The sequence below is a fragment of the Myxocyprinus asiaticus genome, chromosome 3 (assembly GCF_019703515.2).
Source record: "Myxocyprinus asiaticus isolate MX2 ecotype Aquarium Trade chromosome 3, UBuf_Myxa_2, whole genome shotgun sequence".
Lineage (NCBI taxonomy): Eukaryota > Metazoa > Chordata > Actinopteri > Cypriniformes > Catostomidae > Myxocyprinus > Myxocyprinus asiaticus.
The window spans coordinates 19,361,296-19,382,560 of record NC_059346.1 but is presented as its reverse complement, the minus strand read 5'-3'; the positions used below and the strand labels follow the sequence as shown (position 1 = coordinate 19,382,560).

The 21,265-nt window shown below is 38.1% G+C and overlaps 1 protein-coding gene across 1 annotated transcript in view; it reads left to right on the top strand.

The window, feature by feature from the left end:
* LOC127424721 (ras-like protein family member 10B) overlaps positions 1–20,929 on the top strand; it is a 37,896-nt gene extending 16,967 nt beyond the window's left edge. The window contains exons 2-3 of the mRNA XM_051670143.1: positions 13,537–13,661; positions 17,646–20,929. Coding sequence (XP_051526103.1) covers positions 13,537–13,661; positions 17,646–17,916 — 396 coding nt within the window. The 3' untranslated portion in view covers positions 17,917–20,929. The remainder of the gene's footprint in view (positions 1–13,536; positions 13,662–17,645) is intronic.
* Positions 20,930–21,265: the final 336 nt, after the last annotated feature.

The window sequence follows — 21,265 nt, the reverse complement described above, 5'->3', positions numbered from 1 at the left end:
CCGGCAGACAGACACATGACCACGCCCCCATCCCCACACGGAGATTAATGGTTGAGTGTCACTGAGCAATGCACAGACGAACATGAACAATGGAAAGACACAAACAGTGAAGCATTCCAGAATGGTTATTCTAAATATCAGCACTCTAAGAATGCTGCTTGTGCAATCAGGTAACCAGAACAAATTGAATGTTATATTGAGGGTTTATTGAGTAAACTACCTCCCTAACCTAAAACTTTAATGTTTACCTAACCAAAAATGTGTCCTAAAAAAAGATACCTTAAACCACCACCTAAACCTAACGATAGTCGCTTGAAAGCAAATGTGACATGGAAAGCACATTTTCTGAAGCAACCACATCATTTCATGTTGCTTTTATGACACTTTCAGCTCATGTGTCAGCTTTTGTGCTTGTCTGGGCTCAAGCCTTGGTCTTCCAAGTCCAAAGTCTAACACTCTATCAAGTGATCTACCACAGAAACTAATCGCTTTGGTAAAGTGTGTTACTGTAGGTGGGTCTGTAATACGTTAAAAAAGCTTTAAAATATCTTGTTTTTCAAATGATGATGTGTTAGAGTAAATGTGTTTCGATATCATAACATAGCAGTGAATGAGTAATAGAGCGAAAAATAAGTGTCCTCTGTCCAAAGTCACCTCTGGCTTGCTCACTGGGGGTCTAAATACAAATATTATTTATTATTTCTTTCCTTTTTTCTTTTTTGTAAGGAAAATCTACAATCAAGTTTTAAACAAACCGCACATTGATGACTCTAAGACATTACAGACATTAAAGCTTCATTTTCTGTTATAGCATAATTTCCTGTAACGCTGCTTTGAAACGATGCGTGTTATGAAAAGCGCTATACAAATTAAAATGACTTGTTTATAAATTCATAATCAGCCGCTGTACTCGTGATTTTATGTGAAAGTGGATAAAATGCACAGTTGTTGTAGCGCCTCTAGTGTTATAGATGCTGTAAGCCATTTTGTCACAATCACTACGCTATTCAACGGAAGCTGCTGCAGCAGCTCACTATTTTCAGACATCATAATACAGTAGCGGATTTAGGCATGAGCGACATGTGCCGTTGCCCGGGGCGGCATCTTGTGGTGGGGCGGCACGAGGCACCCACACATACAACCCCCATCTGCCCCCCACCCCATAAACAAATTAGGGGGCGTGTTGAAGCATGTTTCGCCCAGGGCGCCATACAATCTAGAACCGCCACTGTCGTAATATGGCGGCTGCCACTTTAATGCAGTAGGTAGTTTTTCTACTCTACCTTTCTTCCTTTTTAACCATTACTCACCAAAGAAGATCAAATTGCATCGAGGCTGCCTCCGCAAGACTGGCCACTGCTTCATCGTATACCAGTGCTACCGTTTCATAAGGCCGTGCACAGGTCCTTTCATCGTAACTCTCCCAATTCATTCCACGCGCCTGATTGATTTATTCCTGTTCTAGCATGCAGGTGGTTCCTCTTTATTTAATTGCAGCACTCCAGCTGTTTCCCCTCTCACTCTTTCGCAACTCCTGAGAAACTCCTCACGCACCAGAGCTTGAGGAGCCCCGTGTGAAAGCTGGAGGAGCTGAACACCTGGAGCTAGCTGAAGCCTGGGCTCTGATTCTCCGGGGATCGAGCGGAATACTTCCTCCTCACAAAAATATCGGCATGCGATGCATTACCTATGCAAAACGTATATCGTATGGCAGGTGGCAGCCATACTCCTAAGGAGTGAATGGCCACAAGTGAATCCTTCAATAGTGATCTCAAGTCCATTTCTCCTGCATTTCAGTATGCAGTGCAGAGCCAAAGCTCTTTTATTTCTCAGATCATTTTATGCTGTTTTTTCACATTGTTTTTTAAGATGTATTTCCCAGCACATTTCTCCTGCATTTCTGAATGCAGTGCAGAGCTGCAACTCTCTTTATTCCTAGATAATTTCATGATGTTGTTCACATCTGTTGCTATGCAATGCAATTCCTATGCAAGGCGTATAGCAGGTGGCAGTCATACTCCTAAGGAGCGAATGGCCACAAGTGAATCCTTCAATAATGATCGCAAGTCCATTTTTCCTGCATTTCAGTATGCAGTGCAGAGCTGCAACTCTCTTTATTCCTAGATAATTTATGCTGTTGGTCACATTATTGTTTCTAAATGTTACTAATATTTAGTTTCTCTTCTCTCTAGACTCATGTCCCCGAAACATCGACTGCATGCTTTCCCCTCTAATAAGCATTAGCAGTCCGCATGTTTTCCCCTCAAATAAGCATTAGCAACTGGTTCAAGTGAAACCCACACTCCAGTGGCCATGGATCTAACTTTTCACAGAATTGTTAGGGTTGTGAAATGTGTATAAGTTTCACCTAAATATGAATATTTTGTAGTTTCTACGGAAACACCTGAAATTGCACCATCCGCAAGGGTTTTACCAATATTACTTCCAGCAGGTCTCTACGAGAGCCCATCTAAAATTCCTTCCATGGGATTGTTAACAGGTTTTCCTCTTGCTTTTGGTATCTAGGTATCCTTCCAAGGCTTCACCGTTACCTTCCAAGGAGCCAAAGATGGTAAAACATTTAAGTTGCTAGAAAGCACAACTGCGGTTTCTTACCATTGTCTCAAAACCTCCCTAAGCAGCACAAATGGGCTGTCCAGGTGCCACAACCGAGGCGTCTTTTGGGCCATACGACAAACTCCCCCGACATCGCAAAGTAGCGCAAACGTGCAGTACAGGTGCCACAGCTGTGGCATCATTCCTGCAAACGGCGTAAATGCACTGTCCAAGCACTGCTTTCATGGGCCTGTTTTCCTCTTATCAAAAGTCTAGGGGTGTAACTCATAAATGTATATACACATTGCAAACCACAATTCGGCAAGGTTCTCTACTTGGCACCACATGCCATTCGAATGCAGTGTGGGCTCTTTCTTTCGGACACAATGTGAACCTATGCAATTTGAGCCACAGTTTCTCCCGTTCGATTGCAGTATGAGCTCTCCTGTTTGAGCGCAGTTGTGTTGCAGTAATATTAAGAGCCTTTTAGCATTTCTTGTTAACCTTAGCACTGGCATTTCCTTCACTCATGGTTAAAACGAGCCCAACACATAATAAATAGAGCTTGATATAACCTTATTTCCTTACAGGTGTGCATAAATGTAATAAAACCATGTGTGCCCCACTTGATACTACAGCTGTAGTGCCCCACCATACAATGTGCCGCAGCGCCCGCCCATGCTTGATACTGCCGCAGCATTACCCTTTTCGCATTTTGATACTGCCGCAGTAGTGCCCCACCATGACAAATGTAATAAAGTTGTATTCTTAACTAACCTTTTGCTTTCCTTAAAGCTGCATATAAATGTAATTGACATGTTTTCCATAACTAACCTTTTGCTTCCCTTACAGACGTGTACAAAGGTAATATATTAACGTATTCCTAACTAACCATTTGTTCCCCCTACAGGTTAGTACAAACTAACCTTTGCTTCCCGTACAGGTGTTGATAAATTTAATAAAGTCATTTGTGCCCTACTTGATACCGCTGCAACAGGGCCCCACCTGACACTGCCGCAGCAGTGCCCCGCCCATGCCAAATATAATTAAGTTATGTATTCCTATCTAACAACTTGCTTCCCCTACAGACGTGTACGAACGTAATTTTCATGTTTATCTTAACTAACCTTTGGCTTGCAGGTGTGTATAAATATAATGGCTAGGTTTTCCTAACTAAACTTTCGCTTCCCTTACAGGTGTGTACACAGAGTTATTTCTATTTTCTCCACAGGCACTTTCAATTCCTAAGTTCCATAAATTTATAGATGTGCATCTACAGCAATGGAAACACAGCAGCGCTCCCACAGGAGCCCCTTAACCATGCCCCCAAATACTCAATCTACTGTGGCAACAGTACTTTAAACTCCGCTCCTGCAGGAGGCCCACTTACTCTACAGCCGCAGCAGTGTTTTACCATGCTTCCACTGAAGCCCTTTGTCTTTGCTTCTCAGCAGCTGCAACGAGTATTACAGGAGATGGCAGTCACCACCTCCTCCTGTTCTTTTCAAGCACCATATTTCCCTGTCTCTGGGTAGACTATTGAGTGAGGCTACATCCTCAAGCCAGCCAATCTGACAGTATACCTATGGTACAACTCCCTATGGCCGAACACAGGTCCTTTAATCTAAACCTTCCTCCCAGAGCAGGCCCTCGCGTGAGGCTGCCTCCGAAAACCGGATGTTCCAATGCAGTTCACCGTGATCTAGCACTTCTGTCAGCCTTCGATTTTGCATTTCTTTCACCCAGTTTGGGGGGTTATATATATTGCGCTTAATAATGGTTCTACTACAGCATATTATCCATTTCACCATTCATTTCATTCCTAAACCAATTAAAATACATTTAACCAGATACTTCCAAAGGCTATCTGAACGCCGTATTTTTTTCCATAAATAAATGTTTGGCAAGTCCGCCCCAGCAATCAATAACCCCTAAATTTCTCTGCTCATTAAACGCTCAGGCACCAAGATGCCTCTAACCATCGATATCTTAACAAAATGCCTAACCACCCTCCTCCTTGGTTACCATTTAGTAAACACAGCTTGCACGCTCGATGCTATGTTTATCCTAGCCATTTCTTGGCTTACTACATTGATCAGAAATCATTGTCAATACACAATTCGATCCCAACATTCATCCCACTTTCTCAGACCTGCAAATTATAGACAAACGAAACGATCAGACTCTTCATTAAACTAAGCAAACAGATCAAGTTAATAGGGGCATTCGATTTGTATTTTCAACTTGTCCACCCCATCCAACCTTACCAATCTCTTGCGTCATTTCTCGCTTATAGATATTCCCAAATTAAGTCCCCTCTTGATCCGCTATTCACAGATGATAATAACCATGCAGCTTCAAGATTCTGGTTTCAAAATCACCTCAAATCAGTCCTCCTCCAATCTGGCATCCCAGCAAAACAACAGATTTAATCTCTTGGTCACTGGTCTTCAGACGCATATCACAGCTACATCAGATCCAATCGTTTCAAATATATATATTTTAACCAGAGTCCTCCCATTCGAATCACAGTAAGAGCCCCTCCTTTCGAATGCTGCGTGAGCCCACCCATGTTCACATGTATAGTGAGCTCTCCCTTTCGAAGCGCTGAGTGGGCTTTTCTGTTCAGATGTAGAGTGGACCCGCGTTCAGATGCATGCTGGGCTCACCTGTTCGAATACTGCGAGCCAAAAAACTCTCTCTTTAGAACAGTCTCCAGTTCAAATCGCTGCGTGAGCCCTCCCGTTCGAACGCAGTGCGAGCCGACTCCCGTTCTCACTTTCTTTGTTTGAATGCCGTGAGCTCATCCACTTCTATGCTTAGTGGAGGTCTCCTGTTCGAATCGCATTGTAGCCCCTTTTGATCAAATGCTGCGCAAGCTCATCCACGTCTTCTTATCACGGGTTCTCCCTTTCGAGGTGATGGATGGGCTTTTCCGTTTCAGACGCAGAGTGGACCCCCGTTCGAATGCATGCTGGGCTTGCCCATTTGAATGCCGTGCTCTAAACCACTCTCTCTTTAGAGCAGTCTCCCATTCGAACACAGCGTAAGCCCTCCCTTTCGAACACAGTGTGAGCTAACTCTCTTTCTCACCTTCCGCGTTCGAATGCCATGAGCGCATCCACTTCTATGCTGAGTGGAGGTCCCCCGTTTGAATCGCTGTGTAGCCCCTCTCGACCAGCCATCGTAAACGCACCTTCAAAGAAACGTGTAAAGTGCTCCCTCTAAATAGAACACATTTTCAGAAGTATCCGCAAAGCTAATTTACCATATAGAATTGTTGCTGGCTTGCTGTCCTAAATATTTCCTGCCATTGTCCTGGTACTGATCTTTCACCTTAACACCTTTTTGGGGGGTAATCAGAACTCAAGTCGAGTCTTGAGCTCCGAGCCCTCCAGTATACGGATAGTAAGCCAAATACGTTTACCTCTTCTGTACAAGATTACATTAACATACAAACTACTGGACTGAGCTGTTGGATTAGCCACGCCCCCTTTTTCCAAAACCCTGCACTCCAAAGATACCAAATGAGCTTTATTGATATGGACACTGAGCAGAAGCGTTTGTCAAAAACAACAGCAGCAGTATAGTGCCCTCATGTGACAACTGTAATGAACAACATAGCATAAAAGTGGCATTAAGCCTCAATAATTCGCTGCAACCACAATACTATGAGAAAGCACAAAATTATTGACATTGTTTGCTGTTTACAGTGTCTAAAGCTGCCACAGATACAGGTGAGATATCTCACGACACTTATTTGATTAATATCTTTCAGGGAGTAGGTCATTTTTTTGCATACCTTTCCATGAAAAAATTGCTTACAACACCTTTAATTTCACCAGGAAAGTGATGCGAAACATAAACCGCGGCACGTAATACTTAGTTTGCAAAGATTTAGTTATAGTACCATTCATTTTATGAGACTAGATTGCATTTAATTGATCTCCTTTAATTTTATTAATCTCCTTTTAAAACAAATACAATTCAGAACTGTTTCAAGGACACTGCTTAAAAAGAGTTATCTCTAATTAATGATGCATAATCATAAATCACAGTGTCAGTGAGTATTAAAAAAACAATACCTATAATCAATCTAATTGTACCCCTCTGCATAAAATCAAGAGATATAATTCTGTAAATATACCATCAATCACCAGGGACTGAGCCAGAAATAAAGATGCATAATAAAGAAACAGTTTAGTTCCCTGCCATCCAGTGATTTAACTGAGACATAAAGTATTTGTCATAGTCCTGCTTTTCTCGATCTTTGTCTCTCTATCCACATTTGGCACATCTTTAACCTGCCACTGATTATTATCTAAACTGATTGCTTTGTAGATTAATGAATGTTATGCTATAATGCTATAAGTATGGTTCCATTATGCCTCTAGTCATTTTGAATAAACAGGAGGCTAAGAGATCATTCAAAAATATCAGATGAAAAAAAGACAAATTACGTGTTTGATTAGAAAAACAATAAAACGTTTTTTCATACTCATTGATTCATTATAGTTACTATTACTATTAAAAGTCTAGATCTTCAGTGTGATTCATGCCATTAAGAAAACACAGTTTCACAATGATTAAGACACCCTATGCCTTTGGGCATCATACATTATGTCACAGCTAACTAGTAATACCAATTGACATTTTAAAAACTCGTCCACGCAAGAAAGCCAGAACTTGAAACGACACTTAATGCTCAAGCAACCCTAATTTTAACTGCAGCATGACTGTTTTGTGAAATGAACGTCTCCCGAACAAACATTCACAAATCATAATTTTTCATATGAATCTACCAAGGAGGTCTATAATACCTGGAAAAATCTATCTAATAATATTTGCGATTTAAATATTGCTTGCAAAAAATTTAGTTTCGTCAGGGTACACGGTTATGCTGCGTTCCATTCAAGTTGGATGAGGGATATTCCTACTTTATATCTCCGACCATAAATGCATTCCATTCCCCGATATTCAGAACTGCAACGCTCCCGTTAGTTTAGCAGGGGTTTGACTCTCATTAGAGATGTCTCCTAGCAACCCAACTGATAAATAATGCTGCAGCGCTAGCATTTGTGCTTCAGGTGTACAATTATCGAAAGAGATTATAATTTACCGTGTTTTATACACCTGTTTCTGCAGGCGTTTATTAAACAAGTTTTAATATCATGTAATGTGGAAACAAACTCATTTATCGATATTACTTAATAAAGTGAATGTTTATCACGTACTTTGTATGTCTCCCTGAGTGTCGACATGTTTGTGTGACATCATGCACCTGCATCTCGGCAGTTGAGAGAATTTCTGCATGAGCCTACAAGTTGTAATTCTGACTTCAAGATGCATTCCATTGCACTTTTCCTAGTTGGAAGTTGTAAAATCCGACTTTCAGAGTTGAATGGAACACTGCACTACTTTTCAAAACTTGATCTGACACTGAATGCTCCAGCAACCTAATTTACACTTAGAAAACTCCTGATGTTGCTATAACAATGTAAAAAGCACTTACCAATTTGCTTGAAATGAAAATCAGTCCTCCTTTCATGATTAATAAATTAAGCAATCACACGGTCATGCAGAACATCTCAGGTTTGTAAATCCATAAGGATCTCTTTCTCAACGGCAATAGTGACAGTAATGACAGTCGACTCCTCAGCAAGATCTGGCGCTCGCTTTCAAATTACATCACTTAAAGCGTGATTGCATCACTCAAGGCCAGCTAGAAGGCCTCGACCGGAACATATCCTAAAGATCACACCCACCAAGAACAAATAAACCTGATTGGCTGATGAATCTGACAATCTGACTTTAGTTGCCCATTCATTTGCACTGTTGAGGGATTCTGTAGAAATTCTGAAGGCCTGAGGGGGTGGAGCTCAAACTCACGTGCTGCTTCGGGCATGTGATTTGGTTAACAGTTGTCACGCTTCGCTTGTAAGCATCAAGGAATAAATTCTGACTGGATAAACTTTTCGTTTTTCTCTATTTGTTTGTAGATTAATTAAGAGTGGAAAGCGATTAAAAATACACTGGCAAAAAGGTGATCGAGAATGAAAGGATGAAAAATATTTATTTATTTGGCATATTAGGCCAGCAGAGAAGGCTTTGCTGGCCCTGAGAATTCGGCACTGCTATCCACTCATATTTTAGCCTAGTACAGTAGTAACATGCTCTGTCTGTCCAAGCTGTCCATCCAGGACAAAATCAAACACACACACACAGATCAGATCACATTTATTTGTGAAATCACTTGGAAGCTCTGAGCAATACAGTTTCCTATTCAGTGATTTCTGCTGGACGTCTTCCAATGTTCGACAGACCTTTTGTTTTATGTGGATAAGTTCCTTGCTTGGAGAAGAATACTGAATTATGATGAAAGTGAATTTGAATGTGTCCTCTCTCGACTCCACTCACTGGGAAGAATAGCACTGGGTTGACAAGGAAAGAGAGAGAAGCTTCTATTTTTAGCTTTCTCAGGGATGGCGGTGCATCTGAAACTGCCATCCCACAGTTTCAGATGCACTACCAGATGCACATTGAGGGCGTGTTTATGTAAGAACAGTACTCTGTAGCTGATATTGAAAGCTTTGAGGCTCATGTTTAAATTTGGTGAATGTGTCTTGCACTCTAGGGCCAAAGTTAACCCAAAACCATGGTAGATAATTGCTTCAATCTACCAATGATCTGTGGGCTACTCCATAAAATCTCATAGAATTTGAGTTTGTGGTTCTGAGAACCATCATATTTCCATGTGGAGACAGCAGGGAAGGCATCTGCTTTTGAGGAAAATTGATAAGGAAGGAAAAAAGCAAAAGAGCAAAAAAGTAAGAGGGGATAAAGGCTTCTTATTCAGTAGCTGAGGATCAGTTTAAACTCACAGACACATACACACTTTCTCCCCGTCCTTTATTTCTTTTATTTGTATTTTTTTGTTTTGTTTTTTGTTTTTTTGTTTTTGGGTTTCATAGATTATCAGCCATGAGCTGAATGAAATTGCAGTAGAAATACCTCAAATCAGCTCAAATATACAGTGGAGTTCAGATAAGTCCACACTGAAAATCTTAGACTGAAAATCTTAACTGAAAGTAGAATAGAATTCTGATGCATATTTTGATATGATGAATAAGAAACAATTTTAAGAGTCCATACTAATTCTAAGTCACTAATAAAATTTGTGACATTGACCATTTCGACTCAAAACAGATGAAACCTCAGATTTCCTTGCTTCCACTGAAGAACACAAGATGCACTTTGGAACATTTAAAATAATGCTGAAATAACTTCGATCATTAGGTTTTGCACAAACTTGTGGAGTCCAAACCAACTCGGGTGCATGCTGCCACTAAAACAAAAAGGGTATATAACAATTACTACAAAATACTGAAATTCTTGTTCATTTTCAGTTCAACTTTTTACTCAATTTGTTATGTTGATAATACATTCTGTAATGATAAAAACAGTCCAGTGTGTTTACGTGCATGTCTGATTGCTTTCATTATTACTCTGTTTGTAGTATGGGTGAATCTCAGTACAACTCATCAGAGTGGTCATTACTAAGTGTGAAATATTAACAGGACGCAGCTTTTCTAGTACCACTAGAGGACAAAAGTAATTATTTCCCTGTCAAGATGAATGTGCAACCACTGTCTTTGCTACAGTTGACATTGATTTTCTTTACAAGAAAGATCAGCTTGTGACGAATTACTTTAATTTGATTTCCCCCTCTTTCTCTTCAGCCCAACCCATACACAAACACTACAATCAATATGACAATTAAATAGGATCTTTTGGAATCTCAAGGGACAGAATCACACAAACACCACATATACAGTAAACTCAATCCGGTTAATGGCTATGAATGTAGTACAAAAGAATGGGCTCTGGTCTGACAGGATCTCATTAAACCTGTATCATTTATAAAATAAGATTATATTGTATCTGTATCTCACAGTATGACGTGCGTGACTGTGATTTCGCCAAGTTGAACATTAACATTTTGTTCATCCTGAACAACATTCCAATAAACCAGGTTTTTGGGTAAGTTTAGGGTCAAGGTAAGGGTAAGGCTAGGCTTTGGCAGGATTGGGGCTCGAAGAACATTCCTATCAATCTACAGTATAATTACCCTCTGATTTTAGGGGTGGTTAATGGTAAGGGTTGGGTTTAGGGACAGAGCTAGAACTTGTTTTGTTCATTTCGTTGGACTTTTGTTTCACTTAAATTATTTGGAATTTTTTGAAAGAAGATTCAGGAGCACATACAGTACTACTTGGTGAAATCACAGTCACCCAGTACAATATGATATATCAAATTTGATACATGGTGTAAAATGGATATTGGAATTGATATTCAGTTCATAACATAAAAACTCTGCTGAGGAGAGAGGAGGGGAAGGGAAGGAGGGAGAGAGGCGATGAGGTCAGCGTGTCATGGCTGAAGCAATTTGCTCCCTGCCTCATTCGGCTGTCCCCCATTCAGCTGTGTCATGTAATTACTGTAGGTAGATCATTACTATTCATTAGCCGCTACCTTATATTCTTCCCACTCTATTGAGCTAACAAGAGTCACTATAATGTACCAGAATACAAATGATAATGGACACACACACACACACGCCTGAGAGATACACCTTGTTCTTTGCATGTTGTGCTCTCATTGCTTTGGCTGGAGTAGAGTGCTGGCATTAGAAACAAAGTGGATCAGATTTGACATTCATAAAAAATATTTGAGCTATTATCTTGGCTGTTAATTATTTATGTCTGCAATCAAAATCTCATTCAGTTATGAGCCTTTTTCATGACTACCACCAGACAACTAGTGGGCCATTAATTGAAGTAAAAAAAAAAAAAAGCCTATATGAGGCTTTGCAGTTTGGTCGGTGTGGCATGGGGGGCGTGGTCATGTGTCAGTCTGCGGGAGAGGGAGAGCGGTAAGGCTCGTCACCTGGCCCATAATTATTTCTGTCACCTGTCTCTCATGATAGTGATGGCGGAGGGAGGCTTAAAAGGCACGCCGAAGCATCAGAGGGAGAGAGAGTGTTCGTCAAGCACGACAGCCCGTAACTCTCTCTCTGTCACACTGCCGTCAACGGTCGCCTTTATCCCTCCCTCCGCCCTGCCACAGTCTGATTTTGTTTTTGTCATAAAATTATGCTATGATTATCTTTTGAGGATACTAGGAATGTTCCAGGTTCAGTACAAGTGAAGCTCAATTAACAGCATTTGTGGCACAATGTTGATTACCACAAAAAGCAATTTTGACTCGTCCTTTGTTTATATAACCCTTAACACATACATCGGGTCTTTAAAGACCTGGGACCTCATTTCACCCCCTGTACCCCATCCACTTTTTGGAGTTGTGCCCACATATATTTAGTATTCCTCAGTCTTTCTCTTATAAATAGTGTAACGCCAAAAACAAAACGACAACATTTTTATAATAGTTTACGTACCAAAAATGTATAGGGACATTAGATAAGAGCCTGGGAAAATACTTATGTGTAGCTAATGAGTAGCTTATATGTAGCTCAGTATGTGTTTGACAGTTTGAATTTCAGTGTGTAAGTAATGAATCCTGTTCTAGATTTGTCCTGATTTGTTGCATTATCTCTATGATATAAATATATATATATATATATATATATATATATATATATATATATATATATAAACATCAAAATATATCATAATATATTTTATCTTATTATTTTCTAATCGTCTTGAAAATATTTGGAAAATGTTACACTATCTGGGCATTTTGTAGATCCATTTTTATAGATATATGTGCCGTGTTTCTAAAGACCCGAATATGTAAGAGTGTTTGGTGATATTCCCATGCAATTCACCCTTAAATGGATGTGAATTTTACTAAATACTCTTACATATTCAGGTCTTTAGAGACCCGGCACATATCTATCATCAGATAATGTTAAAATTATTATTAAAAAATTTTTGTTGCAATTTTGCCGTTTTTTTTGTTTTTGTTTTTTGTTGTTGCAATATTTATAAGAGATAGATTGAGGAATACTAAAGAGGTGTGGGCACATCTCCACAAAATGGATGAGGTACAGGGGGTGGAATGAGTTCCTGGGTCACTAAAGACCCGAGGCATGTGTTTAAGGGTGCATGGGGCCAATCCATAAATGCTAAAATACATATATTTTCAAAAGTTTAGCTACAAAATGTAAACATTATACGTGTTAACATGATTTTAGTGTGACGAAATCACTAACTAACCTTATCTGTATACATTTACAGTATATTAAATACCAGGATTACAGGGTTTCATTGTCATGGCAGTGAAGTTGTTAGATTGAATATAATTTTACACAGATAAAGTAAGTGATTTTATCACACTAAAATAATTTCAAAATGTAAAATGTTTATGTCTTGTGGCTACACTTTTGAAACATTATGTATTTTTTGTGTTTATGGACTGGCCCCATTCACTTCCATTGTAAGTGCCTTACTGTAACCACAATGTTTGCTTTTTTTTTTTTTAAAAAAAAGCAAGGGACGAGTCGAAATATTTTTTGTGGTAATCAACATATGCCACAAATGCTGTTGATTGAGCTTGACTTGCATTGAACACATAATATTCCTTTAATGAAAATCTATAGGTTTTTTCACAACATTTCCTCAGCATTTTATTTTGGTTGTATAAAATTAAGACATATTTGAAACGAAATTATTTCTTTCTCAAAGTCCCAGACTCATCTGATTTTTTTTTCTCCAGATATATAAATTGCACATCATGTATTGGTTATATGACATGTTTTATCTTAGGTTTTAAGATGTTGTACTTCGACAACCAAAACTGAATGCTGTAAAATGCTGTAAAAGGAAGTTATTTGCATAAATATTTTCAATATATACAAGTAACACATTGATCTCCTATCAAAAATGGAGTGCTTATCTGTTGCATTCTTCTGTTTGAAAAACATTTTTTTTTTTTTATCTATCTGTTTGTTTCTATCAGGAGTGGCTGGATGCACGGTGTAGAGGAGTCCGCAGTGCAAACGCCTACATTCTGGTCTATGACATCTGCTGTGTGGAGAGCTTTGAGTATGTCAAGATGATCCGACAGCAAATCATGGAAAACAGGTGTGGTAGATTTCATTCAGAACCTGAAATGAGCCACCTCAGAGAACAGTAGAGAACAATCATCCTGTTATGTTATGTTCTTTTAGTATTGTTCAGAATGGGATCACTGAAACATATGTTTAACTAAAACACACATCTGTGTTGATTAATGTGATTTTATCAGCTGCTGTGACAAACTACTGATTGGTTTTGATGTTCTTAATAACAGTCGGCCCTTGATTGCCTGGCTGATGCTGGAATAATGAGATGACATTTGAGAATATGGATGAGTGACAGCTACAGAGCAGAAACACTGTCATCGTTCAGTTGATAAGGAATAATAGATGCCAGTGAGAAATCTTTTCACATATGCTGGTCTTGTCATCATAGATGTAGTGTGGCTTCATGTATATGCATAAAGGTCTGATGTTCACTGACTGAATGACAGCAAAGGTCTGCAGTCTCCACCCTTAACCCTTTATCACAGCCATAATACCACGCCTCTGTTTTATAAATGCTGTTCACGCTCTTACTGCATGTGCTTTGAATATATTTCAGCCTTAGTGCCTTTTCTTAGTGCAGTTCTTTGAACAAAAACAGCCCTTATAAATACTTTTAAAGGGTTGGTTGACCCCAAAATAAAAATTCTTTCTTCTGTGGAACACAAAAGGATATTGTAGGCAGAATGTTATTGACTGTTAGCCTCAGCCACCATTTACTTTCATTGTATGCAAAAAAGATGCAATGAAAGTGAATGGTGACTGAGGCTAACATCCTGTCTAACATCTCCTTTTGTGTTCCATGGAAGGAAGAAAGTCTTACGGAACAACATGAGGGTGAGTAAATAGTGGCAGAATTTTCATTCATGAATGAACAATCCGTTTAATATATATGAATATGTACTGAGAAAATCTTGAAGATTGTGCCAGGAAGCATTTCACAAAAAAAAAAAAAAAAAGTATTGGGACTAAATATGGACTTTAAAGGTTTGAGAGATAGCCTGTGGCAGTGGGGGAGTCATATTTTAAAGCATAGATAAACTGTATGAAGGGGGATAAATCTGTGTAAAACATAACACAGGCATGAGGAATTGGTATAGGCTAATGGAGCATATTGCTATGAGTCTGTTTGAATGATTATTCACTTCTGCGAGATTCTGCTTTTGTGCTGATAACACACAGACACACTTCACCATACACATTCCTTTCTATCCCCAAACATATACACACACATGCACACAATGGTGTAAATCCTCAAGACTTACAATAAGCAGATCTTAAAGTAATAGAAAAAAGCATTCTTTTAAAGGAATAGTTCACCCAAAAATGAAAATTTGCTGATAATTTACTCACCATCAGGCCATCCAAGATGTATCTGAGTTTCTTTCTTCATTAAAACAGAATTTAAGACTTTTAGGATTTCATTTCAGGCCACCTCCTCTAAACAATGCAAGTGAATGTCCTCCATTTTTTGACTGTCCAAAATGCATATTTAGGGTGCATCAAAATAATCCACACGACTCCAGTCTACAAATAAAGTTCTTCTGAATGCAAACGACTGATTATTTTTAGAAACAAAACAATACTTATATACTTTTAACTACAAATGTTCGCTTCTGTACATCTCTGTGACATGCGCGCATGAGAGGGATGACGTAAGCTCATTGGTAAGGTCACGCATCACGTGGAGGAGGAGTCAGGAAGCGCGTCATTGTTTACAAGAGAAACTTGTGCCGTTCACAAACCAAAACAGTCCAAAACTATTTAAAAACAGTATAAAATAAAATTAAAAAAATCATGTCCAAATAATAATAAAAAAAAAAAAAACAATGTAAACAATGAGTCTTCCTGACTCCTCCTCCACGTGACGCGTGACCTTACCAACGAGCTTACGTCATCCCTCTCATGAGCGCATGTCGCAGAGATGTAGTAAAAACGTTTGTAGTTAAAAAGTATATAAGTATTGTTTTGTTTCTAAAAATAATCAACCGTTTGCGTTCAGAAGAACTTTATTTGTCGACTGGAGTCGTGTGGATTATTTTGATGCACCCTAAATATGCATTTTGGACCGTCAAAAAATGGAGGACATTCACTTGCATTGTTTAGAGGAGGAGGCCTGAAATGAAATCCTAAAAGTCTTAAATTCTGTTTTGATGAAGAAAGAAGCTCAGATACATCTTGGATGGCCTGAGGGTGAGTAAATTATCAGCGAATTTTAATTTTAGGGTGAACTATTCCTTTAACTATTAAAAATGAGCTACATTAAGTAGGTTCTCAATTAAATTAACATATCCAAATTTAATTTATTAAATATTTATAATACATAATTTGAGGGTAATACTGTGAGAAATACCAACTGCTCTGAGTGTACACATGGAGCTCAATGTAATTTGCTATTATGAAAGCATACTTAAAGCCTTTATTAATTGACCAATTATTTATTCTAGATATCCAATTAAATTTATATGGACAGTACCATTACTGACAAAAGTGAAAGCTTGCTATTTCATTTTAGCTCCAGTGGAATAGCAATTAAATTAATTTAATTTTTTTTTCCCTTCAGCAAAACACACACACACACACACACACACTTATGTGGCTGTAAAGCCCCCTAGACACTGAAACGCCTTCATTCTTCATTATATGTATGTGACCTTCAAGCACAGTCAAGCACTGAAAGGACAGCAGGACAGCACATCATGAATGCTCCAGCACACATTATGAGCTCATTGCCTAGGTAGAGGCTGACAAGGAGCTGAGCATTGTCGTAGTGTCCTTGTTTATATTGACCTGTTTCATGTGACATCACTGTACAGTATAACCGCGCCGCCATTTTTGTGACCAAAATTCCATATTTCTTCATTGTGCTACGCAGTGGGATGCGGCTAAATTTGTGTTTCTATTTATAAATCATGAAAAGGTGATACTGGTGAACCTTTAAATAAGGTTTTACATTTACATTTACATTTAGTCATTTACAAGATGCTTTTATCCAAAGCGACTTACAAATGAGGAACATAACAAGTAATTCTCATACAAAAGTCAACAATATCTTCAGTAAATGTTTTTAGTATGACATTCCAGCAAGGGATGCTTGAAAAAATAAAACCAATCACAGAGAAGCATGCCATGTCCAACAAATGTCATGTCCAATAAATACCATATAAGAAATGGATTGATTCCCTTGCAGTTAGTTTGTTTTACTTGCTAAATGCCTCTTAAACCACTTTTTCTATTGCTCTCCTCATCTATTGTTTCTTTCATTTCAACCATCTGTGCCCTGTCCATCTCTCCCTCTCTGAATTTCAGTTTTAGTGTTTTTGTTGTTGTTGTTGTTATTTTTACAAAAACTGCACATTTATATTGCCAATGCATTTTCAGCATACCTGTAGCTATGTGGAATTAACAAAGGTGGAAAGTAAAATAAAGTAAAATAACATTAGTGGAAAGTAATATTAACAAATACAATGAAATGTCTGTAGTGCAAAATAAAATGTTAAAACAAAATAAAATACAGTAAAAATGCAGAATAAACTAAGAAAGTAGCCTTTCAAAAATGTAAACAAAAGGGAATAAATATGTGGTAAAACTTTTACCATAAGGTTCTATTCATTAACATTAGTAAACTTATTAGCTACCATAATGAACAATTATTTTTACAGCCTTTATTAATCTTAATGTAAATTTATAAAAAAATAAAATTGTTGTTAGTTCATAATGCATTAACTAATGTTAATATATACAACTTTTAATTTTGGATATTGAAATTAATATTACCCAATATTAATAATGGCTGAAAATGTATTGTACAATGTTACTTCATATTAACTGATGGTATGAAGTGAACTAATGCTAACGAATACAACCTTATTGTAAAATGTTACTGTAGATGTAATAATATAAATTGAACGAATAATTAATGAAGATGAACTAAGCTTAGATAGAATAAACTAAATAATAAGACTAAACCTCTCTCTCTCTCTATTTCTCTCTCTCTCCCCATTAGAGTGGGCAGCAGCAGTGAGGTGCCCATCCTGGTGGTGGGCAGTAAGAGGGACCTGCAGCGGCAACGGTTCACCCAGCGGAGGGCTGTGTCTGTACTGGTGAAGAAGACCTGGAAGTGTGGTTATGTTGAGTGCTCCGCCAAATATAACTGGCATGTACTTCTGCTCTTTAAGGAGCTCCTGGGAATTGCTGTGACACGAGGACTCCGTCCAAACCACACCTCTATTCGTCTACAGGGGGCACTGCACAGGAACCACTGTAATGTCATGTGACTGATAGATACAGTATGTTGCCTTGACTAAGAAACCATTTGCCCCTCGTAGTGGGAGTTGACTGCTTATGCTTATTTAGAACCAGCTCGTCTGATCATTTTCTGAACTATTTGGTTTAAAATGGCAAAACTGGTCTTAGATCAGGATTTAAAGTCAACTTACTACTAGGATGAAGCTTTGGTGAATAAGGACAAACTGTCAATCAAAATGGCTGGAATACAAACACCTTGGGGCCTCTGTAACTGATGCATAAATCTGATGGATTAGTACTACTGATTTCACTTTTTCCAGCTTACTCCAACCAACAGAAAACTGAAATCCCCAAATTGGAACCAGATAAGGAATCTTTCATCTTACCAAAGTTTGTCAGGGTGAAAGTATGATGTTACTGGCTTATCTGTCTCAAGTAGAGTGTAATTCGTCCCTGCTTCCAGCTCTGTCTCATTTTTAAATAGACACTGTGTGGGTGCAGGTGCATTTTTAACTGTTGCTTGGAAACAGCTTGGCAGGTTCACTTAGAGCTCAGACATAATGGTGTGTGAAAGTTTGTGAATTAATAGACCTTATTCAGAGAAGCGACATATACAATTTTTGATGGGAATGAAAGTGAGGCTGTGAGGGATAGACTTACGGTCTGTTCAATGGCATGCACTGTATATAGCTGCATGAAGTTCCTAGATCACATCAAATTTCGAGTTTTTTGCCTTCTAAAATTTTTGGTCTTTTTTTTTTTTTTTTTTTCAATATTTCATCAGCTGAACGATAAACACCAATTTAAACAATAGTACATCCATTCCAAAACACTGAAAATTGATCTCTCACACACAGCCTTGTTTTTATTCTCATCAAAAATGAATAAATTATCTATAGTGTTGCTCAAATTTGACTTTTGATATATGATCTGATCTTCTCCTATGTTAAAGTAATAAATAAAGAGTATGTGATCAAAGAAATAACAGCAAAAAATGTAACATGTTTATAAACTTTATCTCTATCAATAAGTAGCCTGTGTGAAACTTTAGACTTATCATGAACAGACATTTGACCATTTTCCCACTCCATTTGACCATCTATGACAAGCTATCCATGGACCATACATGAATCCTATGGTCACATCCACAATAATCTGCTAAATTTTGAAAACTCAGTTTTCAGTTTTTCGAAAGCCTCCATTTTTGGTGGAGACAAAATACTGTTCTCGTGTGGATAAGAGGAGTAAATGTAGCAAACTCAACAAGTTTTCAAATGAAAATGTATTAGTGCGGACTATGACCCATTGAGGCTTAAAGGTGCACTCAGTATTTTTTTCCTTAAGTTTCCTTAAAAGTTTAAATCCTAAAGACATGAATTGTAATTATAAATTTTTTTTTAGATGATAATTTAGATGACAAAACTTTGTCTTCATCCACAATATATTCTTCCAGTAGCTACCCTTAAAAAATAAGCAGCAGCATTTTGTCTAATGAGCTGTGGATTAGGTGTCTTTCCACGCATACCACTCTTGTTTTGCATTTTGTCCTGTGGTGTATTCATGAACAAGGCGATGTAAGAGATGCTCAACAGTGGGTTTGTAGAGGCCCAGTCAATAACATAACACTTTCTAGCCTTATGAACCCACCGAAAGCATTTCACTTCATAAACCTGTGCTGTTGAGCATATATGCCAAGATAGCAGCAACATTCTCCTTCTAAAACTACATTATACTTTCTTCACCAGATGCCCTGAGAAATCAAGTACAGTAACCATGGCAAACATCCTACCTCCTAGATATAGATAGGTGCATTTATGAAATGAGGCACAAAAAAAAGTCTTCCTCAGGCAGGTTAACAAGGTGTACAGATTTCAGCAAGCATGTACAATCACTGGTACTCTAGAAGTTGTGAGAAGTAATGATAAAGCTAAGAGATCTTCTGGGGCTTCCCTAAAACTGGGAAGACATTTTGTGTTGAAACAAGACCACACACACACAAGATGCAGAGGAGGATATCTCCTTTACCGTAGTGGACTGCAGTCTGTGTGGTAGTGGATGACAGAGCAATCAACTTGTTCCTCTCTGGAGCATATCTGAGAAATGAAGAATACATAAAATCTTAAGTGAAGTTCAGTGTCTACAATGAGATCTGGGTTGATCTGGCAAATTGATGGTTGCACTACGTTAACTTTGTCATCACTTTGTCATTACAAAAACTGCACTTGTCAATTTGCATGCCGCATTAAGAAGCCATGCGCACCCAGAATGATTTCCTATGGCAGAAAATGGTAAAAGACATAATATTCATATTCCAGACAGAGTGTGCACAGAATAATCTCCATCTTGTCTCACAAATGCAACTCTGAGATTCATCTATGCACTTGTACATGTCTCTCACATTACTCAAAAGAGTTGAAAATCTGTCAGCAGATCCTTAAAGAAGTTAGTAACTTAGGTCATCTTTAAAACATCTTTTTTAGCCATAAAAATATTCAATAGAACTAAATTGTGTCTTCTGTCTTATAGAGCTGCATGCTTTAATTGGCAAAAGCAAAGTCATTCAGGGGTAAATTGCACTGATGTACCTACTGTGTGAGTACAAGCTGATCTTTGTAATAGTACTTGAGCCTCATTTTTGTCTTTTTGTTTAATGTTAATGTGAAATTAGCATACTTAGCCAAGTAATTTAACTGAAAAGGGTGGAGAAGGAGGCAGGCTAGTATCATGAAATTTCAAACAGCACAGACGGAGTCAAACATTTGCATGTCACAGTGTTAAGTGCTTAAGATGTGGACTGAGGACTAGACAACATGTAGCAATGTCATGTTCGTGTAAATTTGGAATGTGTTCTGTGGTAGTAATGTTAAAGGTTTTAGACTGAAAATTCAGACAAGTGCAGAATATGGATTCTTTTTTTGGGTAGAATTGTCTGGATTGTTTTTGTGTATCGATATGTTTTAGATTTAAAAGGGCTACCTGATTTTTCTAAAATTGAAACAAATTATTGTTTTTCTTTTTAGTAGTCGTAATGTTTCATTAATGAAGAATGAATAAACTGTTTCAAATAACGTCTAAGTTAGAGTAATTCTTCGCTTGTGTTCAATATTTCATATCACTTGAGGATGACATCCCAAACTCAGAGGTGATGTTACGTTTGCAGCTCTGTGGCGCCATCAGTTGGTGAGAGCTCAGAAAACATTGAATGATTGCAGTCTCACTGTCCCCATTCTACAAATGACATTTTGGTATTTTTTATCTTATATTAAAGAGATATCACAATACTGTCTGTCTACACTCAACTCACTCTGGTTTAAAAGCAGTTCAATGCAATAAAACAGAAAATGAATATTCAACACATAACAGAAAAAGCAGAAGACA